At 38.9% G+C, this 21,731-nt stretch overlaps 1 protein-coding gene across 6 annotated transcripts in view; it reads left to right on the top strand.

The window, feature by feature from the left end:
• Positions 1–21,731, top strand: part of CRCP (CGRP receptor component) — a 47,241-nt gene that overhangs the window by 14,179 nt on the left and 11,331 nt on the right. For 2 of the 6 annotated variants that reach the window (XM_040456220.1, XM_040456222.1), the window contains one exon: positions 4,570–4,664. The exons of 1 other annotated variant lie outside the window; for it this stretch is intronic. In XM_040456220.1, coding sequence (XP_040312154.1) covers positions 4,570–4,664 — 95 coding nt within the window. Of the gene's footprint in view, positions 1–296; positions 316–2,836; positions 2,890–4,569; positions 4,665–10,510; positions 10,608–21,731 lie in introns of those variants that run through there. 3 more of the 6 variants (XM_040456221.1, XM_040456223.1, XM_040456224.1) reach the window with 3 other exon arrangements.

Genomic DNA, 21,731 nt, shown 5'->3' with positions numbered 1-21,731 from the left:
TCTTTCTTTCTTTCTTTCTTTCTTTCTTTCTTTCTTTCTTTCTTTCTCTCTCTCTCTCTCTCTCTCTCTCTCTCTCTCTCTTTCTTTCTTTCTTTCTTTCTTTCTTTCTTTCTTTCTTTCTTTCTACATTTATTTATTAATGAGAGAGAGAGAGAGCATGAACTGGGGAGGGGCAGAGAGAGGAGGAGACACAGAATCTGAAGCAGGCTCCAGGCTCCGAGCATCAGCCCAGAGCCCGACGTGGGGCTCAAACCCACAGACTGTGAGATCATGACCTGAGCTGAAGTCGGATGCTCAACCAACTGAGCCACCCAGGTGCCCCAAAGCTCAATTCTTTATTGCACAAAAAGTGATGTTTTTTATTGTAAAAAACTTAAGAAGTACCAAAAAGGATAAAGAAGAAAGCTAAAGTAATTTATAATCTAACATCTAGTTGACATCTTGCTATGTTTTCTTCCAACCTTATGCTTTATCCTTAAAAAAGAAAGTTTAAGCTATTATATTTGTTATATATGATGTTTGATTTTTTTAATAATTTTTTAAAAAGTTTACTTTTATTTATTTTGAGAGAGAATAGGTTGGGGAGGGTCAGAGAGAGAGGGAGACAGAATCCCAAGCAGGCTCTGCCTGATAGTGGTCTCGAACTCATGAACAGTGAGATCATGACCTGAGCCAAAATCAAGAGTCAACGCTTAACCGGCCGAGCCACCCAGGTGCCCCTGTGATGTTTGATTTTTATATCTGTCATTTTAATTTATGTTTTGGCTATTTCCTTTCAAATCTGATTTTGTCTTTATAAAGGGTTTAGTTTTTATTTTTTTTAACATTTTATTATTCTTTTTAAAGTTTATTTATTTATTTTGAGAGAGAGAGCAGGGGAGGGGGCAGAGAGAGAATTCCTAGCAGGCTCCACACTATCAGCACGGAGCCTGATATGGGACTTGAACTCATGAACCGTGAGATCATGACCTGAGCTGAAATTGAGAGTTAAGGATGCTTAACCACTCACACCAGTCAGAGTGGCCAAAATGAGCAAATCAGGAGACTATAGATGCTGGCGAGGATGTGGAGATACGGGAACCCTCTTGCACTGTTGGTGGGAATGCAGATTGGTGCAGCCATTCTGGAAAACAGTGTGGAGGTTCCTCAAAAAATTAAAAATAGACCTACCCTATTACCCAGCAATAGCACTGCTAGGAATTTACCCAAGGGATACAGGAGTGCTGATGCATAGGGGCACTTGTACCCCAATGTTTATAGCAGCACTCTCAACAATAACCAAATTATGGAAAGAGCCTAAATGTCCATCAACTGATGAATGGATAAAGAAATTGTGGTTTATATACACAATGGAGTACTACGTGGCAATGAGAAAGAATGAAATATGGCCTTTTGTAGCAACATGGATGGAACTGGAGAGTGTGATGCTAAGTGAAATAAGCCATACAGAGAAAGACAGATACCATATGGTTTCACTCTTATGTGGATCCTGAGAAACTTAACAGAAACCCATGGGGGAGGGGAAGGAAAAAAAAAAAAAAAGAGGTTAGAGTGGGAGAGAGCCAAAGCATAAGAGACTCTTAAAAACTGAGAATAAACTGAGGGTTGATGGGCGGTGGGAGGGAGGGGAGGGTGGGTGATAGGATTGAGGAGGGCACCTTTTGGGATGAGCACTGGGTGTTGTATGGAAACCAGTTTGACAATAAACTTCATATATTGAAAAAAAAAAGGATGCTTAACCAAGTGAGCTGCCTAAGCACCTCTAGTTTTTATTTTTATTTACTTTGTTATTTTAGGGGGAGAGGGGCAGAGAGAGAGAGAGAGAGAGAAAGAAAGAAAGAAAGAGAATCCCAAGCAGGCTCCATGCTCAGGGGCTTGATCTCATGATCCTGGGATCATGACCTGAGCTGAGATCGAGTTGGACGCTTAACCAACTGAGCCAACCAGGCACCCCAGGATTTAGTTTTAATTATCTTTATCTTTTCAAAGACAAAATTAAACCTGGGTTAAGTTACCATAATGCCTTTTAAGGAATTTAAGGGGGGGGTTAGTACGTTTGTCCCCATTCCTCCCTGTCTGGTTTTGTTCATCTAATCATGTGTTTGAAATCCCATCATTCATTTATTCACTCATGTTCTTTTACATTGTATCGTTCATCCATCTCTTTAAAAAAAAAATGAAATGTTTGTAATTAGTTTTACAGCCAAATTTCAAGCTGTCAGGTGCTCTTCTGCGCGCTTAAATCAGTCTAAGCTCACTGCCACTCTATTACACACTCATTAAGCTCTTGCTTTTAATATGTGGTACCTTAAGGAAGGTTATTGTGGTGTTAAGGGTTTTGAGACTGTTTATACTTGAGAATGTATTTCTCGTGTTTTTTTTTGTTTTAAAATTTTTTTTTTTAACATTTATTTATTTTTGAGACAGAGACAGAGCATGAACAGGGGAGGGGCAGAGAGAGAGGGAGGCACAGAATCTGAAACAGGCTCCAGGCTCTGAGCTGTCAGCACAGAGCCTGACGTGGGGCTTGAACTCACGGACCGCGAGATCATGACCTGAGCCGAAGTTGGCCGCTTAACCGACTGAGCCACCCAGGAGCCCCTCAGTTTCATCATTTATAAAGAAGGAGCCACCTAGGCGCCCCTATTTCTCGTGTTTTTAATGTGAATGACCCCTCATCTGACTATGGAGTTATTGGGCTCAGCCTTCAGTCGTCAAGGCTCTGTAGGTATTACTTGGTCTCTTATTGTTTGTCGTTATGGAGGAGTCTGAGACCAACCAGATTTTTGAACTTGAGAGAAACTCTTAACTTATGAGGTTACTGTTTACTTTTCAGGCTTGAAATTCCTTTGAAGTTATGTCTAGGTGGGATTCTCTCTTTTAAAAAAAGTAAGAGCCTTTTATTTTGAGATAATTTTACAGAAAAGTTATAAAGATGGTGCTGAGAGTTCCTTCCCCCAGGTTTCCTTGATGTTAACATTTTATGTAACCATGGTACAATGATCAAAACTAAGAAAATGACACAAACATTTTATTCAGATTTTCTCAGTTTTTCCATTAATGCCCTTTTTCTGTTCAAGGATCTGATTCAGGATGCCATTTTGTATTTAACATGTTAAATGTTAGCATGTCTCCTTATATCCTACCGTCTGTAACGGATCCTTAGTCTTTCCTCAGTCTTTCCTCATCTTCCATGCATGACCTTGACACTTTGAAGAGTACCAATGCAAGTCTTTTATAGAATGTCCTTCAGCTTTGGTTTGTTTGATGTTTTCTCATGATCAAACTGAAGTTACAGCTTTTGGGGAAGAATGCCACAGAAGCGATGTGCCCTGCTCAGTGCGTGATACAGGGTACATGATATCAGTGTCTTGTCACTGGTACTGTTAACTGAGATCACTTGATTATAGTGGTATCTGCCTGGTTTCCCCACTGTAAAGTTACTGTTTTTCTGTTTATACTTCGTATTCATTAGAAAGGAGTCACCAAGTCCAGTCCATTGAAAGGCACCTCTTGAAGGGAAGGGTATCAAAGAGTTTGAGGACATATATATTAAAACTATCACAGTATTAATAAATATTTGGGGAAGATGCTGTGAGGCTATGCAAATATCATATTTCTCCTTAAGCTTTTGCCCATTGATTTTAGTATTCATTGGTAGGTCTTTCCTGCAGTAATTATTACTGTGGTTCAATTGCCTAATGGTGATTATTTCCCTCATTCCTACCATATTTAACACATAGAAATCTTCTGTAACAAACAATTGTTCCTTCTCATCCATTTATTTATTTACTTATATCTGTATGGATTTGTGACTATTCTTTGGGTTTCATGTCTTTAAAAAAATTGTCTGAAGGGGCTTCTGGGTGGCTCAGTCGGTTGAGTGGCAACTTCTGCTCAGGTCATGATCTCACGTTTCATGAGTTCGAGCCCCACGTTGGGTTTGCTGCTTTCAGTGTGAAGCCTGCTTTGGACCCTCTGTCTTCCTCTCTCTCTCTGCTCCTGTCCCACTTGCACTCTCCCTTAAAAATAAACATTAAAAAGAAAAAAGAAAAAAAATTGAAATATAACACAATTGTCAGATTGAGGTTTTTCTTCTCTTTTTTTTAAGATCAGGAAAGCTTTCTTCCTGAATGTCATTCATTATTCCTGTTCTAGCTACTGATTTTCATTTTGAGGAATTCCCATTATATGAAGATTAACTCTCCTGAAGGCATTTTTTTATAGAAGATTGTCTTTTATTTTTATTTAATATTTTTTTATTTTTGAGAGAGAGTGAGAGACAGAGTGAGCAGGGGAGGGACAGAGAGAGAGGGTGACACAGAACCTGAAGCAGGCTCCAGACTTTGAGTTGTCAACACAGAGACTGACGTGGGGCTTGAACTCACAAACTATGAGATCGTGACCTGAGCTGAAGTTGGACACTTAACCGACTGAGCCACCCAAGGCACCCCTATAGAAGATTTTTTAAACAAAATTTTACAATACTAAATTATAACCATTATCTTCCCTTTTTCTCATTCAGATTTTTTTGTCTTATGCATTTTCTTTTTAAAATTTTTTTTGTAGACATTAAAATATATATCAAAAACACCATGCAGGCACCAGAGTCCTGAGATTGTCAGAGAGTTTCTCACAGCAATGAAAAGCCACAAGTTGACCAAGTAAGTAAAAATTATTTTAACTAGGAAAAGTGTGACACATAATGAAAATGATAGCTTACAAAAACCATCCTTAGCATTGGTGTATTTCTATTTAGTTGGGTTTTGAATCATAATTAACACGCAGTGCTCTTTTACAGTAGGATCATGGTATCATAGACCAGACAGCTAAGACTTAGACACAAGTGTCTTTCTAGAGCCAGAAACAGAATGTAAGGTAAAAAATCTTTCTTTGTTTTTTGTTGTTTTTTGAATCCCAGTTCTATGAGCTGCCCCATAACCCCTTTCCAGCACTCAGGCCAAATTGGTTAGAAATGAAGTTCACAGATTACAGTGCTCTTTATAAAGTTGATCAGTTAAGTCATTTGTCATTTGTGTTTACTTGGGGCAAAAATGGGTTGATAATATTGTCTTCCAGGGGCTTGATTACTTTTCCTGGTTACTTTCTTTCTTTCTTTTTTTAAATAGGAATTATAAACATCATTAAAAATTGGATTAAGATTAGTTTATATGAGAAGAATACTAGCCCTAGTCTTTTAGAATTAATACCAGAGCCGATAAATCCCAAAAGCCGTTGTCATTCATTCAGGATAATTAATAATTTTCTTTTGAGGGAAACATTGGTGTTATTTCAGACACACGGGGGCTACACTGTCAATAAACTAAGTGACTTCTCTTGCCTCTCCAGGTGAACTCTGAAGGCAGTCATCTTTCAAATGTGTGTTTGTGTGTATATACTTTGTTTTTTCACTTGTGGTAAAATTTATCATCCTAACCACTTTTAAGTGTGTAGTTCATTAGTGTTAAATATATTCACATGTTGTGCAGCCAGTATCCAGGAGTTTTTAATCTTACAAAACTGGAACTCTGTACCAATTAAATAACTCCCATTTCTTCCTCACCCCAGCCCCTGACAATCACTGTTCCATTTTCTGTTTGTATTCTTTTTCAAGATTATTTGGATTGTTTAGGGTCCCTTGGGATTTCCGTATGGCTTTTTCTATTTCTGCAAAAAATGTTATTGGGATTTTGATAGGGATTATGTTGAATCTGTAGGTTGTTTTTGGATAGTATTGACATCTTAACAGTGTAAAGTTTTGCAGTCCACAAACATGGGATTTCTTTCTGTTTATGTCTTCTTTAAATCTTTCAGCAATATTTTATAGTCTTCAGTATACAAATCTTTTACCTCCTTGGTTAAGTTTATCCCTAATTATTTAATTTTTTTCAGTGCTGTTGTAAATGGAATTGTTTCTTAATTTCTTTTTCAGATTGTTCATTATCAGTGTATAGAAACACAACTGGTTTTCATGTGTTGATTTTTGTATCCTGTAACTTTGCTGAAATTGTTTATCAGTTCTAACAGTTTTTTGTTGCATCTTTAGGCTTTTCCACCTATATCATAGTGTTGTTGTCTGTGAACAGAGATAATTTTACTTCTTTTTCAGTTTGCATGCTTTTGTGTCTTTTTCTTGTTTAATTCCTCTGGCTAGGACTTCCAGTAGTATGTTGAATAGAAGTGGTGAAATCAGGGACGCCTGGGTGGCTCAGTTGGTTAAGCGTCTGACTCTCTTTCGGTTCAAGTCATGATCTCGTGGTTCGTGAGATTAAGCCCTATGTCAGGCTCTGCACTGATTGCCTGAAGCCTGCTTGGGATATTCTCCCTCTCCCTCTCCCTCCCTCCCTCCCTCCTACCCTCTGTCTTTCTCTCTCTCTCTCTTTCAAAATAAATAAACTTCAAGAAAAAAGTGTGAAAGCAGTCATCCTTGTCATCTTTCTAATCTTAAGAGAAAAAGCTTTCAAACCCTTGCACCATTGAATAGATGTTACCTGTGGGTTTTTTGTATGTGGTCTTTGTTATGTTGACGTAGTTTCCTTCTATTCCAAGTTTGCTGAATATTTTTATCATGCAAGGGTATTGAATTGTGCCACATGCTTTTTCTGCAACAACTCAGCTGATTAGGTGGTTTTTTTTCCTTCAGTTTTTAGTGTGATACATTACACTGATGGATTTTCACGTGTTGAGCAGTTCTTGCGTTCCATGAATTAATCCCACTTGGTCATTGTGTGTAATTCCTTAATATGCTGGTTGGGTTAATATACTGTTGAGGATTTTGCACTAACTTAAGAGATACTGGTCTATAGTTTTCTTGTGGTGTCTTTATCTGGCTTTAGTATCAGGGCAGTCTTGGCCTTATAAAATAGAAAGTGTTCCGCCTGCTTTAATATTTTAGAGGAGTTAGAAGATTTGGTGGGGTTTTTTTTGTTGTTTATTTTTTTAATATTTGACACACTGTATTCTTTATTTATTTTAAGTAGGTTCCACGCCCAATGAGGGGCTTGAACTCACGACCCTGAGATCAAGGGTTGCATGCTGTACCAACTGAGCCAGCCAGGTGCCCCTGAGAAGATTTGGTGGTAATTCTTGGTTAAATGTTTGCTAGAATTCACCTGTGAAACCATCTTGTCCTGGACCTACCTTTATTTGAGGTTTTAGATTATTCATTAAATCTCCCTACTACTTATAGGTCTGTTGAGATTTTTTATTTCTTCATTGAGTCTTGGTAAGTTGTGTCTAGGACCATATGTATGTATTTTTGAGGGAAGATTATTTACTTGTTACCCAAAGTCATTCTTGTTCTTTGATGTATTATAAGCTTTAAGCTTAGAAGCTTGTAATGTTTGGGGGGGTTGGGGTCAGAGAAGATCTTCCTTATTAAAAGCCAGTATGAATTATATCGGATGAACCAGGGAAGTTTCACGTCTCTACCTTACATTCCATTTATTGAGTCCATTTAATGTTCGTGCATTTAACACTCTCATTGAATTGTAATTTTCATAGCAGCCCAATGGACTGCTGTTATGTATAGACTCTACTGCAGATGGGGATATTTGAGTTCGTTATTTCAGCTTTCTAGTTTAACTTTGTCCTTTTTGGCTGTCTTTGCTTTTGGTTCCTGAATGATAAAGTGCTGTTGTTATTCTACCTGTTACGATGAAATCACTTCATTCCGACTGATCTAAGTAAATCAGTCTGTCACCTCTTTGAGTTCTCATTTTTTTCTCCAAACTCTTTTAGTGGGGAGGCCAAAATGCAAGAAAGTAGACTTTGTGAGAGCACCTAACGATGTAGTCAGTTGAAATTATTCCTTTAGTCTAAATGCTTTTTGGCCATTACAACCTTTAATATTGATAAAACAGATTTGAAGCAGGTTGTGTTTACAATGAAAAGAGCAGAAGCTGAATCCTCACTGGTGTTGTGGCTTTATTGCCTGCCGTTGGTACACAAATATTATGGTTAATATTTGTGGTGTTTGAAGTAGTCAGGGGTGCCTGGCCTTTTCTGGTAGCTGAAAATTATCTTAAGAAATACACAAAATCAGGGGGCCTGGGTAGCCAAGTCAGTTGAGCAGCCAACTCTTGGTTTCGGCTTGGGTCATGATCTCATGGTTTGTGAGTTCGAGCCCCACCTTGGGCTTTGTGCTGATAGTGCGGAGCCTGCTTGGGATTCTCTCCCCTTCTCTCTGCCCCTTCCCTGCTCCTTATGCTCTCTCTGTGTCTCTCTCAAAATAAACTTAAAAAAAAAAAAAAAAAAGAAGTATTCATAACCAGATGGTTCAGAAATTGGAGTTTAGCCCTGAGAATAGACTAACTTCCAATGGAAATGTTTCTATAGAATATGAGGAAAAGGGAAGGTGAGAAGACAAAGCCTAAGTGTAGGAAAAGTAAGGCTTTGGCTATTTTATATAAACTGCCTCACTTAATCCTGACAGCCAACTCAGTGTTTTGCAGATTAGTGGGCTGAGGTTGAGATAAGTTACATATGTGCCCCAGATCAGTCACAGAGTGAGTGGTACAGCTTACCCAAAGTTTCATGTTGTTTTTCTGAGAAAGCTAGTTAAGTGTGTGTATAAAGATAGTAGACCCAGTGAGCCCTGTGGTTGTCCTTGTTTGGGTGTTGAGAAGGAACTTTTTCTTCCGGGGAAAAATAACATAGCTACTCTTCCAACAGCCAGTCAAGAAAATTTTTCACTCCCAGAAATTTTAGAGTAACACTGGATTCCTATAAATATTTATTTTCAAATGATTTATCTTGTCATTAATATATAAGCAATTCATGTGTATGGCAGATCAGTTTCATCACCCCCAGAAATTATCTCATTATGTCTTTTGTAATTAATGCCTTTCCCTGTGCCCAGTGCTTGGCAGCTGATCTGTTTTTTTTCCCTATGAGTTTGCCCTTTCCAGAAATCATGTAAATGAAATAATACAGTATATAGCCTTTTGAGTGTGTCTTCCTACATTTGCATACTGCATTTGTGCTTTATCCACATTGTTGTGCATTTATTCCGTTTTATTGCTAAGTAGTATTCCAGTGTATGGATATACTGCAGTTTGTTTATTCACTAATCAATTGAAAGACATTTGAGATGTTTCCAGTTTTTGGCAATTATGCAGCTGCTGTAAACACACCATCTGTGTTTTTGTGTGAGAATAAGTTTAACTCTAAGAAACTGCCAAACTCTTTTCTAAAGTGACTACACTATTCTGCATGCTCTCTAGCCAATGTAAGAGAGTTCCATGAGTACTTGGTATTTTTAGTAATTTTTAGTTTAGCTGTTTATATTGGTTTGAAGGGGTATCTCATTGTGGTTTTAATTACATTTTCTTGGTAATGAATGAGTGTTTTATTTCACATATCTTGGATGAAATGTCTATTTAAATATTTTGCCCATTATTTTGTTTTTATTACATAATTTTGACAGTTCTTTGTATATTCTGGATATAAGTCTTTTGTTCAGTATGTAATTTGCAGATATTCTGTCCAATTTGTGGTTTGTCTTTTCATTCTCTTAACACTATCTCAGAACACAAGGTTTTGATGGAGTCAAATTTATCTATTCTTTCTTCTCTTATGCATCCTGCCTTTAATGTTTTGTGTAAAAACTGCCATATCCAGGGTTACAAAGATTTTTCTCTTGTGTTTTCTTCTAGAAATGATCCATTTGAGTTGATTTTGAGGGTATGTTGTGAGATAAGGGTTGAGATTCAGTGTGTGTGTGTGTGTGCGCGTGCGCCTGCGCCTGCAAATTTCAGTGTTTCAATAACATTTGTTGAAAAGAGCACCCTTTCTTTGTTGAATTGCCTTTGCAGTTTTGTAAGTCATCTGTTGATTCTGTCACTTCATTCTGTAATCTGTTCCATTGATCTATGTGTCTATTCTTTTGCCAGAGTCACACTGTCTTAATCACTGAAGTTTTGTAGTAAGTGTTGAAATCAAATAGTATAAGTTCTTCAACTTGGTTCTTTTCAAAATTGTTTTGGCTTTTCTGGTTCCTTTGCCTTTTTATATAAATTTTCAAATCATCTTATTGATATCTAGAACAGATCCTGCTGAGATTCTGATTGGGATTGTATTACATGTATATATCAGTTTTGAGGGAGAATTGATATAAATATTGAGTCTTCCAATCCATGAAAACAGTGTATCTCTCCATTTATTGAGGAGTTTAATTTCTTTCATCGCTGTTTTTGTGGTTCAGCATACAGGTTCTGCACAGTTTATTAGATTATACCTATGTATTTAATAATTTTTGGTGCTATTTTAAATAACACTGATTTCTAGATGTTCATTGCTAATGTAGAGAAATACACCTGATTTGTCTGTATTGATCTTATGCTGTACAACCTTGCTAAGTCCATTTACTAATACCAGGGGCTTTTTTATTTTTTAGCACGTTCCTTGTGATTGTTCTATGTAGACAATCATGGTATTTGTGGATACAGACTTTTATTTTTTTCAAATCTTTTTGCCTTTATTTCTTTTTCCTGTCTCATGCTCTGGCTAGGACCATGATGTTGATGTATGATGTTGGACAGGAGCGATAAGAGCAGACATCCCTACCTTGTTCCTGATGTTATGGGAAGGCTTTCAGTTATTTACCAGTAAGTGTGTTAGCTTAGGTTTTTCATGGATGCTCTTTACCAGGTGTAGGAAGTTCAGTTTGGTGAGATTTTTATCATGACTGGATATTGAATTTTGTCAGTTGCTTTTTCTGTGTCTGTTGAGGTGTTCATATGGTTCTTGTTCCTTAGTCTTTAAAAATGTGTCTTTTTGCTTTTTGGCTATATCTTTTCATATATTTTGCTGTAGGGATAGCAATCTATATACCTATTCGTTTACAGTCAGGATAAAGTTAGTATTTTATCACTGTCAGTAAACTATGTGTAAGACTCTTAACTTCTCCCTTTTATGTTGTATTTATTATATCTACATCATTGAAATTAGTATTTAGCTGTGTTTCAACATTTGCTTTATATACTTTTACATATTTTAAAGAATTTAGGAGGATAAAATAGTCTTTTATGTTTACCCAGAATTTTACCATTTATTTTGCTCTTTATTCATTTCTTCTTCTTTTTTTTTTTTTTAAATGTCTGTTTTTGAGAGAGAGAGCACATGACAGGGGAGGAGCAGAGAGAGAAGGGGACAGAGAATCTGAAAGCGGGCTCTGTGCTGAGCTGTCAACACAGAGCCTGACACAGGCTTGAACTCACAAACCGTGAGATCATGACCTGAGCCCAAGTCGGACACCTAACCTACTGAGCCACCCAGGCACCCCATTCTTCATTCATTTCTGAAGTTCCATTTTTATTTCTCATCATTTACTTCAGCTTGAAGAACTTCCTTTAACACTTCTTTTAGAACAAATCTGCTGCTACGAATTTTCTTAGTTTTCTTTCAATTGAGAATGTTATTTTCTTTCATTCCTGAAGGATAGTGTCATAGGTTAATTGGTCTTTTAGCACTTTAAAGATGTTATTTCAGTCTAACTATCACGATTTCTGATGAGTAATCTGTGGTCATGCAATGTGTAATGTGTTACTTTCCTCTAGCTGCTTTTAGTATTTTTTCTTTTCTCTGGTCTTCAAAAATCTGATTTTGATTTTTTTTTTTTAAGTTTATCTTTGCTGAGCTTCTTGATTACATAAATTTTTGTTTCTTACCAAATTTGTAAGGCTTTGAGCCATTATTTTGAAATATTTTTTTCTACCCCAGTCTCTTTCTCTTTTCTTTCTGGAACTCCAAAGACAACTGTTAGAACTTTAATAATGGTTCTATGGGTTCCCAAGGCTCTGTTCTTTTTTTTTTTTTTTTTTTTAATGTTTATTTATTTTTGAGAGAGACAGAGTGTGAGTGGGGGAGGAGCAGAGAGAAAGGGAGACACAGAATCCGAAGCAGGCTCCAGGCTCTCCACTGTCAGCACAGAGCCCAACGCAGGGCTTGAACTCACGAATGGTGAGATCATGACCTGAGCTGAATTTGGATGTTCAATCGACTGAGCCACCCAGGTGCCCCACAAACTTTTTATTATTTTCCAAATAATTTATATGCTTGTCACTCTTAGCTCCATAAGTGGAGTATGTCCAACCCTGTTGACACAAAAAGCTCTGGACAACAAAATGCAAATAGGGGATCAGGACTGGGGAGAAAGAAAATGATGTATTGCTTTTCCTCTAGATCTACTTTGATTGTCACTTGCAGTTTCAGCTCCACTGCACCTTGTCACATGACTGTATTTTCTTCTAATCCATGACTGTTGATGAGTAAAGACCACAGAGCAGCCCCATTCAGGGGAACCTTCTGCAGTGATAGAAATATACCTCTGGTCTGTCCTATACAGTAGCTTTTAGCCACTTGTAGCTGTTGCTCATTGGAAATGTGGCTTGTGCAAAGGAGGAACTGCATTTGTAGAGTCATTTAATTTTAATTAAATGTAGGTATGAGTAGCCGTGTGTAGGCGGTGGCTGACATTATAGCAGGATTCTCTCACAGAGAGTCTTGACACCGAGGCTTTTCTTTCCAGGAAGCAACTTTATTCCTGCCAGCACTGCTCAGTTGGGTTCGTACCCGAAGAACTGAGCCCCACGTGGCGTAGTTTTTTTTATATATTTTTTACTTCTTTGTCTCCCATATATGGTAACACACAAACATGCAGTCTGATTAAGTGGTCTGATGTTACATGGTCGTGGGGGATGGTGTCACATACACATATAGCCAGGTTGCCTTGAGGTTTTTTTCCTTTCCTTAGGGAGGGACCCTACCACATTCCCCCTTTTGATGCTGTTTTGGGTCAAAGAGCATCATCTTGGTTTAGAGGCTTATATTTTTATAACATCATTACATGAGTGGCTATCTTTTTTTTTTTAATCATGGCCTTAGTGAGTCTGGAGAAAGAACGTACTACCAGGGGAGCTAATAAGCAAGGTAGGATTAAGCAACCTCCCAGAATTAGGAGGATAATTTTTATGAGAGTTTTGAATCCCCCAAAAGTTGAAAACCATTTTCCAAATAACCCCCTGGGGTTTTAACCGTTTCAGGTCTGGATGGGGACATGAACAATTCTTTTTATTTGATTTGTGATCTCTTTTATGACTTTCGTTTTCCTTATTTCTCTGTAGGCAGCAGTTGCGTAGGTTAAACTTTTTACAAAGTTTTCCGTCAGAAGCAAGCAGGTAATCTAAGGCCAAGAGATTATGATAGATAGGGCATTGTGTATTTTGGCTTGCTACTTGTCTCGTAAGTTAAGAGCTCTGGCAGTTTTATTGGTTATAATTTTTATAACTGCTTGTAGTCTAATTATGCAGTTTAGCATGTAAATGGGAGTGTGGTAGCCCAAGGACCCATCCTCTGCCCGGGTGGCAGGACCACAATACTGGATTATACGCTCAGGAGGCCATTTATCGTCTTTTTAATTGCCAATTTGTAAGGCATGCTGCTTTTTTTGGAGTCTCGCTGTCCCCATACACTTGGACTTCCAAATGTTTTTCTCTGGCAAGTGGGAGCAGGAAGAAAGATGGGTGAATAGTTTCCAGCACACATGACCATGACCAGCCTGAGGGAAGTACTCTATAGGCTGTCCTTTCACATATCTAGTATAGTCCACCTGGAGTCTGCCATTTGATGGCTGCGTTGACACTGTCCCAGGCCTCTCAGAGATGAGAGAAGTTAGACAAGGGGTGGGGATCTGTCTTAAGGTGATCTGGAGTCCCCCACCATGGGGTTTTCTGGCCAGTTGAGTTATAAAATCTTTGGCATAGGCATGTTAAGTTTTTAACAGAGATGACGATGAACTTTTTCCCCACCAGGCAAGACAGTTTTTCCCAATAATTGAGCTTTTGAGGAGCCAAACCCTGGTAGTAGCACTGGGGTATTTTGTTTTACTATAAGATTGGTGGGGATCTAAATTTTCTAGTCTCTTATGGCCATTGTTTCCCCATGTTGGTACCAACGAAGTATCCTATCCACAAAAGGAAGGTGAGTGCTAACAGAAAACTCTCACCACATTTTTAGCTGGCTGGAGCAGCCTTGGCCAATCCTATGGCAAAGAGTAGAGCAAGGTGCCAGGGAAGGCTGCCTCACCCATGCTCTGATGTTCGTGTCTCCAATGGCAAAGGAGGTGGAAACACGTGTCTCCGAATCCCGGGCGTGAGCCCCCAAGTAATGGAGAAGGATTCTTGCACAGAGAGTTGTGACACCGAGGCTTTTCTTTCCAGGAACCAACTTTATTCCTGTCGGCACCACCCAGTTGGGTTCACACCCGAATAACTGAGCCCTAAACGCCATGTGGTGTGGTTGTTTTAATATATTTTTTACTTCTTTGTCTCCCATATATGGTAACACACAAACATGCAGTCTGATTAAGTGGTCTGATGGTACAAGGCCACGAGGGATGTTGTCACGTACGCATATAGCCAGGTTGCCTTGAGGTTTTTTTTTCTTTCCTTAGGGAGGGGACCCTACCACAGCATGTCGGGCAGTGCCATTTTATAATACCTCCTTTTAATTGACTTCATCTCACAGCCATAGACAAAATTCAGTGTCCTTTACAAGTCCTTTGCTGAATGATTCTGAAGCTTGATACGTTGAACTTTTCCTGGGGGAAAAGTGGAAAGGCCATCCTCCGGTTCGGATCTCCTCTTATGCCACCTATATTCTCTCCAAGCATCCTTTAGTGGCTGAGGGTGCTTCTGGCAGCATTTCAACTCTTGTGTCATAGGCCTTGTCGTTGAAACCTCAGAACTGAGAATCTGGTTTGCTGGATTCCCAGAAATGTCTTTCCCATCAGAGCAGCCATTTTAACCAAAATGAGTCCATTGACTGGATTATTATGGAGAGGTGAGAGAGTCTGAGAATTTGGTGCCAAACACCTTTAGAAATTATGAAACCAGTGTCTTCCAAGTGTGATACAGGTAATGCCATGGTGAGTGAGATGATTTTAGGTGGTACAGTAATATAGTTTGATGTACTATTTTAATTTCATTAGTTAAACTTAGTTTAATGTGTACTTTTAAATTAATATTTGCATGGTATATCATTCTCTATTTCCTTCATATTTTATGATGGTACTTATACTCACTCAATGATACAGTCCGGGAAATGGCATGGGGAAAATAGATCACTTCCCCCCTCCACCTCCCCGCCTCCCGCCCAATTTTTTGTTGTGGTAAAATACACATAACATAAAATTTACCATTTCAACCATTTTTAGATGTGCAGTTTGGTGTATTAAATACATTCATAATATTGTGTAGCCATCACCACCATCAATCTTCATAACTCTTTTCATCTTGCAAAACTGAAATGCTATACCCATTAGACAGTAACTCCTGATTCCCCCAACCTCGTGCCTCAGCCACTGGTTTCACATCCTAAAATTATAAGACTTTAATTTGAGTTTATACTAGTTTAACTTCAATAACATACAAAAATTCTGCTCCTTCCCCATCCTTTTCAGTTGCTGATATAACAGAATCACATCTTTGTACATTATATGCCCCAAACATAAACTCATAAGTATTTTAAATCATCTTGAATTTTGTAGAAAGCAAAAAGTGGAGTTACAAACTGCTGCTACCATAATACTAGCTTTTATAATTGTCCATGTGTTTACCTTTATGAGGTTCTTTCATTGTTAATGCAGCTTTGATTTACTGTGTAGCCTTTCACTTCATACTGCACAACATTGTTGAGTGATTCTTCCAGGGTAAGTCTGGTTTACTTAGCATTTGTTTCACAGGAAATGTCTTAATTGTTTCTTCAGTTTTGAAGGATAGTTTTTCTGGATATAGGATTCTTACTCGAGAGTTCTTTTTGTTTTAGCACTTGGAATATTTTGGCCCATTGCCTTCTGGCCTTCAAAGTTTCTGATGAGAAATCAGCCCTCTCTGGCTTCAGGAAGCTGTATGCAAGCTGCTGCAGGAACGCAGATGCAGCCATTCCAGTAGAATTGGAGGATGGGTAGCTGGCACTGTGCCAAGGTCTGAAATCGACCAAAATTAAGTTTACTTTCCAAGCCTTAGCCTGGAAGTTGTAAGCTTTAACGGGCTCCAGAATTCCAAAATAGTTACATCAGACAGATCCTACCAGTACAGGTGTTGTCTAGATGGGGAGACAGATTCCTGGTACCTTCTTAGAATCATCTCTGTTCTTTTTCTTTTTTTCTTTTTTTAATTGAGGCTTTATATTTTTACATCACTTTTAGGTTAACAGCAAAATTAAGGGGAGATACAGAGATTTCCCATATACCCCTTCCTCAACAGGTGCATAGCCTCCCTCCCATTATCAACATCCGCCATCAAATTGGTAAATGTTACAATCGATGAACCTCCATTGACACATCAATATCACCTAAAGTCCATAGTTTACATTGGGGTTCACTCTAAGAGTTACACATTCTGTGTGTTTGGACAAATGTATAATGACTTGTATCCACTGTTGCAGTGTCATATAGAGTGTTTTCATTGACCTAGAAATCCCCTGTGCTCCACCTATTAATCCCTCCCTCCCCACACATAACCCCTGGTAACCACTGTTCTTTTTACTGTCTCCGTAGTTTTGCTTTCAGAATGTCATGTAGTTGGAATCATACAGTATATAGTTTTTTTCAGATTGTCTTCTTTCACTTAGTAACATGCATTTTAAACTTCCTCCATGTCTTTTTATGGTTTCAAAGCTCATTTCTCTATAGCAGTGAATAATATTCCATTGTCTGAATGTACCACAGTTTGTGTATCCATTACCCACTAAAAGACATCTTGGTTGCTTCCAAGTTTGGGCAGTTATCCAAAAATCCTGGTATAAACATTTGTATGCAGAGTTTTTTGCCGATGCAAGTTTTCAGCTCCTTTGGGTAAATACCAAGGAGTGCGGTGGATTGATGGTAAGACTATGGCTAACCAAGACTGTCTTCCAAAATGGCTGTATCTTCATCCTCACCATCAATGAAAGAGTTTCTCTTGGCTCCAGTCCTCACCAGCATTTGATTGTTAGTGTTATGTTAGTGTTCTGGTGATGTTAGTGTTCTGGATTTTGGCCATTCTAATTAGATGTGTAATGTCTCATTGTAGCTTGCATTTCCTTAATGACATAATGTGGAGCATCTTTTTGCATGCTTCTTTGCCATCTCTGAATCTTTTTAATGAGGTATTTGTTCAGGTCTTAGCCATTTTTCAATTGGGCTTTCTTATTGTTAAGTTTTAAGAATTTGTTGTATGTTTTGGACATCAGTACTTTATCCTGTCTTTTGTAAATATTTTCTCCTAGTCTGTGGTTTGTTTTCTCATTTTTCTGATGTTGTGTTTCACAGAGCGAATGTTTTTATTTAATTTTAATGAAGTCCAGTTTATTAATTATTTCTTTCATGGATCATGCCTTTGGTGTTTTAGCTGAAAAGTCATCACCAAATTCAAGATCATCTAGGTTTTTTGCTGCGTTATCTTCTAGGACTGTTTATAGTTTTGCATTTTACATTTAGATCTAGTCTAACGGTCTATAGACCATTTTTGTCTAGCTGGTGGAGAGGCAGATTCCTGGTTCTTCCCGCTCTGCCATTTTCCCTGAATCCTCTCTGTTCAGTTTCTTTTTTTCCTTTCCCTCCCCCTCTTTGTTGTTCAAACAAGATACTTCATACTGATCTAAGTTCACAGACTCTTGTGTCATCTCCATTTTGTTCCTAAGCCCGGCCAGCAAATTTTTTATTTCATGCATTATGTTTTTTAGTTCTAAAATTTCCGTTTGTTTATTGTTTATAATTTTTGTCTCCTGAGGACTTCTAATATTCCATTTATTTTAAGAATATTATTATAATAGTTACTTTAAAGTCTTTGATAATTCCAGTGTATGGGTTATTATAGGTTTGGTATCTGTTGATTATCTTTTCCCTCGAGAATGAGTTGTATTTTCTTCTCATTGAGGTAATTTTCTATTATATCCTGGACTTTTTGAATATCATATTGTTTAGACTCTGGGTCCTGTTACAAGCCTCTGGGTAATGTTGCTTTTTTGTTGTTGTTTCTTTTAGCAGTCCATCAACCCAGTTAGGTTCACACCTCAAGTCTCTTGCCTTCATGGGTGAGGATTTCAGTGTCAGTTTAGTTTTTAAGACCTTTGATCTGCTGCTTTAGATCTTTTTTGCAAATGAGACGAGTGGTGGTTTAACTTGTTCACTCCTCAGGGAAGAGCTGAGGCTGAACCTAGGGTTTGTGCTGATGAATGTTCAAACTTAGGAGAATCCTCTTCTCTAGGTCACTTCTCTGGCGTTGCCGCCATGCTCTCTGACCTACTTGAGCCCCCTCTTTTGGTTCTCTGGCCACAGTACTGGATTTCTCTCAAAGTTTTAGCTGCCCACATACAGTTGTTACTGGTGTTACTTTTGGGGCAAAGCAGGAAGAAATAAAGAGGAAGGAGGGGGAGATATTAGTTGGCACTCTGGAACATTGGGACTACCTGGCTACCTTCACTGCCAGGCCTCCCTGAGGAGTTGCCCTCGTGTTGTGAATTTCAGATTACTAGGTTGCAGGGGCCCCTTTTTCCAGTCTTATGGCTGGAAAGATGGAATTTCTCTTGGAGTTTCAGCTGCTTGTGGAGCTACTGCCATAGTTCTGAGGATCAAGGCTGTGAGAGAAAAGAGAAAACAAAGCGGAAGAAACTCACAGCCACCCGCCACACCAGCTAGCCCTTCAAGTTTTGTTTCTCTACCTGGCCCACCTACTTCTGTATACTTTTCAGAGTCCTTAGGTTATTCCTTTTGTAGTCTGTCCTGTTGTTTTTTTTCTTTTTCTTTTTCATTTTTTGTTATGATCAGCAGAAAGATTGGCTTTAGTGGTCTCATTCTATCTTGTCTATAACACAAGTCCTGATTATTGATTTTTAAGATCTCTTCTTAGCTGTTTATCTAGTCTGGTGTGTTGTTTCCCCATCCCTACTTCTTTTCTGCTACAAAAATGTACCTGGCTACCATTTGAGATACCCATAAATGAGGTGCCTGGCTGGCTCAGTAGAGCATGTGCCTTTTGATCTCGGGGTCATGAATGCAAGAGTTGGGCATAGAGTTTAATCTTTAAAAAAAAGAAAAGAAAGAAATGCACAAATGGCAATTGTCTTGCAAGCTGATTCATGATTGGACATAATCTATGTAAATTTAAAACAGATTGTAATATTCAGAGAAGTGTCTTTTTTTCCATTTGTGATTGCCTTTCATTAAATGGTGTATTACTGGGACAGATCATGTGCCAGGGTTTTTGCATAGGTTATCAATGACTGCAAGAAGCAAAAGCTGCAGGCAGTGTTGTTCTACAAACAACCAGTAGAGGGGGCTGACAGGCTTCTTTCTCTGTAGCTGGGGCTTGACTCCTGGAGACAGTAATCAACCATTGCAGCCCTTTGGCTTTCATTGGCCTGAGTACTTAGGACTCAGGCTTGCCATATGCCGTGGAGACCTGGACTATCTTATGCTAGCCAGGGTGGTTTAAAACAAGAATCACATTTGTAACAGAAACTGCTTAAGTGCTTTTTAATCCTTACATCTGCATATTCTCTACTAGTAGAGTTTTTCTCTACTATTCTCTCAGGGAGAGGAGATTCAAGAGAATAGCCTTGAATTGTCAAGTTCTCATGGTCCAAAACTGAGCTTTATTAATTTAAATACCTCCACTACTAGAGTCCTTGGGGACATAGAAGGAACCATGTTTTATTTTACTTCATAGCTTTATTCAGCAAAATGATAGTAGTGAGACTCAACTTGAAGTCACTTTAAAACCAAGTCCTATGTTATTTTCTTTTTTTTTTATTTTATTTTTTAGTGTTTATTTTTGAGAGAGAGAAACAGTGCGAGTGGGGAGGGCAAGAGAGACAGGGAGACACAGAATCCGAAGCAGTCTCCGGGCACTGAGCTGTCAGCACAGAGCCTGATGCAGGGCTCAAAGCCATGAACTGCGACATCATGCCTTGAGCCAAAGTTGGACGCTTAACCGACTGAACCACCGAGGTGTCCCAAGTCCTATGTTGTTTTCTATAGCATGGTTACCTCACCCAAAGCATTTGGTTCCTTAATAATTTAATTTTTGCTTGAGGCATTTAGTTCTTTTTTAAATTTTTTTTATTAAAAAAAATTTTTCTTTAATGTTTATTTTTGAAAGAGAGAGAGAGTGGGGGAGGGGCAGAGAGAAGAAGACACAGAATCTGAAGCAGGCTCTAGGCTCTGAGCTGTCAGCACAGAGCCCGACGTGGGACTCGAACTCATGGACCACGAGATCATGACCTGAGCCAAAGTTGGATGCTTAACTGACCGAGGCTCCCCAAAGCGCCTGGCTTGCAGCCCCAGGTCTCATCCTGAGATCCTCTCCCTAAGATGTACAGCTATGTCCGCCAGGAATAGAAGAAGAACTTGCCGTTGAGACTCAGCTTAGGTAGGTTTGTAAATAACTTTGAGTCCCTAAAAGGAACTCTTCTGTACACAGATTACTCTTGGTGTTTGGCAATGTATTTGGGAAATGTACTTCTAGCCAGCAAAGCTCAGAGTAGATGGATGGGTTGTCAGGTTTCCCTAGTTTCTGGAGTTAGCTTGTCTGCTTTCAAAGCATGAAATCCTGCCCCAGGTCTTCCCAGTGATCAACAGTTTAACTTCTTCTGAAAGTCAGACCTGCCTTAGCTCTTTCTTTAATTATCCTCTACATACATCGATCTCATGGCAGCTTTGTCTCTGTTTTGGGGGATACAAAGATGAATGCAATATAAGGCATAGTAGGGATGACGCTCAGGTTTCTGGACTGGGTGTTTGCTTCTTTACCAAAGTGAAAAGTACAGAAAATGGAGCTGGTTTGTTGGGTAGGACAGACCACTTTGGGATGTGCGGAGCTTGAAATGTGTCTGAGGTATTTTAGGTGGAGACGTTGAGGTGGCATTTGGTTACAGAGATCTGGAGCTCAGATCACATAACATGAAAACACAGACTTATTGGCTAAAGTCTATAGTAGGGGGCACGATTATGAGGTTTGGATGAGGAACTCAGTAAGCGGTCAGGTGAAAAATGGCACCATGGAAATGTTACAGAAGAAAAAACCTAGAAAGAGATGAAGGAATAGTCAGACATGAGAATCAGAAAAGAATGGTGTCGTGGAAGCTGCAGGGGTAGATAATTTTAAGGAGGGAGTGATCAACCATGTTAGATATGGCAGAGACAAGGTCGAAGGAGCATCCCCCTAGAGTTGTCAATATGGAGGTCATCAGGCCCTTTAGCAAGAACAGTTTTGGTGATCAGTTGGGACAGGAGCTAAAGTGCCGTGAGTTGAAAAGTGAAGGGGAGAAAGTAGAGACAATAAAAACTGGCTTGGTGATGATGTGAGGGGGATGTTTGTAACCCCCATCCCTTCACACTGGAACCTGTAGTGAGTGTGGTTCTGTGGTTTTGCTCCTGCAGTGTTCAGCTCTTTGGATGTAGGAGCAGAGAACTCGCTTGGTTGGTTTAACCCCACTTCTGCTTCACTGAGAAAATTATCCAAAATGAACTCCTTTCCCTTCAGATCCCCTCAAATTTGCATTTTCTTTTCCACATTGCTGCGGTGTCAGTGGAACGTGAGTCCCTTGGCTGAGACTTTCAACTTTGTTTTTCCCTTTCACTCCTATAATTTTGGTCTCTCCTTATGCTTGTCTCCTTAGCTGGCAAACATGTTCTGGGGCCCCCCAGAACCTACCCTTCTCAGGCTGTAACTGCTTTTTTACTTCCACCT

Source organism: Herpailurus yagouaroundi, unplaced genomic scaffold (genome assembly GCF_014898765.1).
Source record: "Herpailurus yagouaroundi ecotype Mexico unplaced genomic scaffold, PumYag 216, whole genome shotgun sequence".
NCBI classification, from domain to species: Eukaryota; Metazoa; Chordata; class Mammalia; order Carnivora; family Felidae; genus Herpailurus; species Herpailurus yagouaroundi.
The sequence above is the reverse complement of the archived record's forward strand: the minus strand, read 5'-3'. Positions and strand labels throughout refer to the sequence as shown.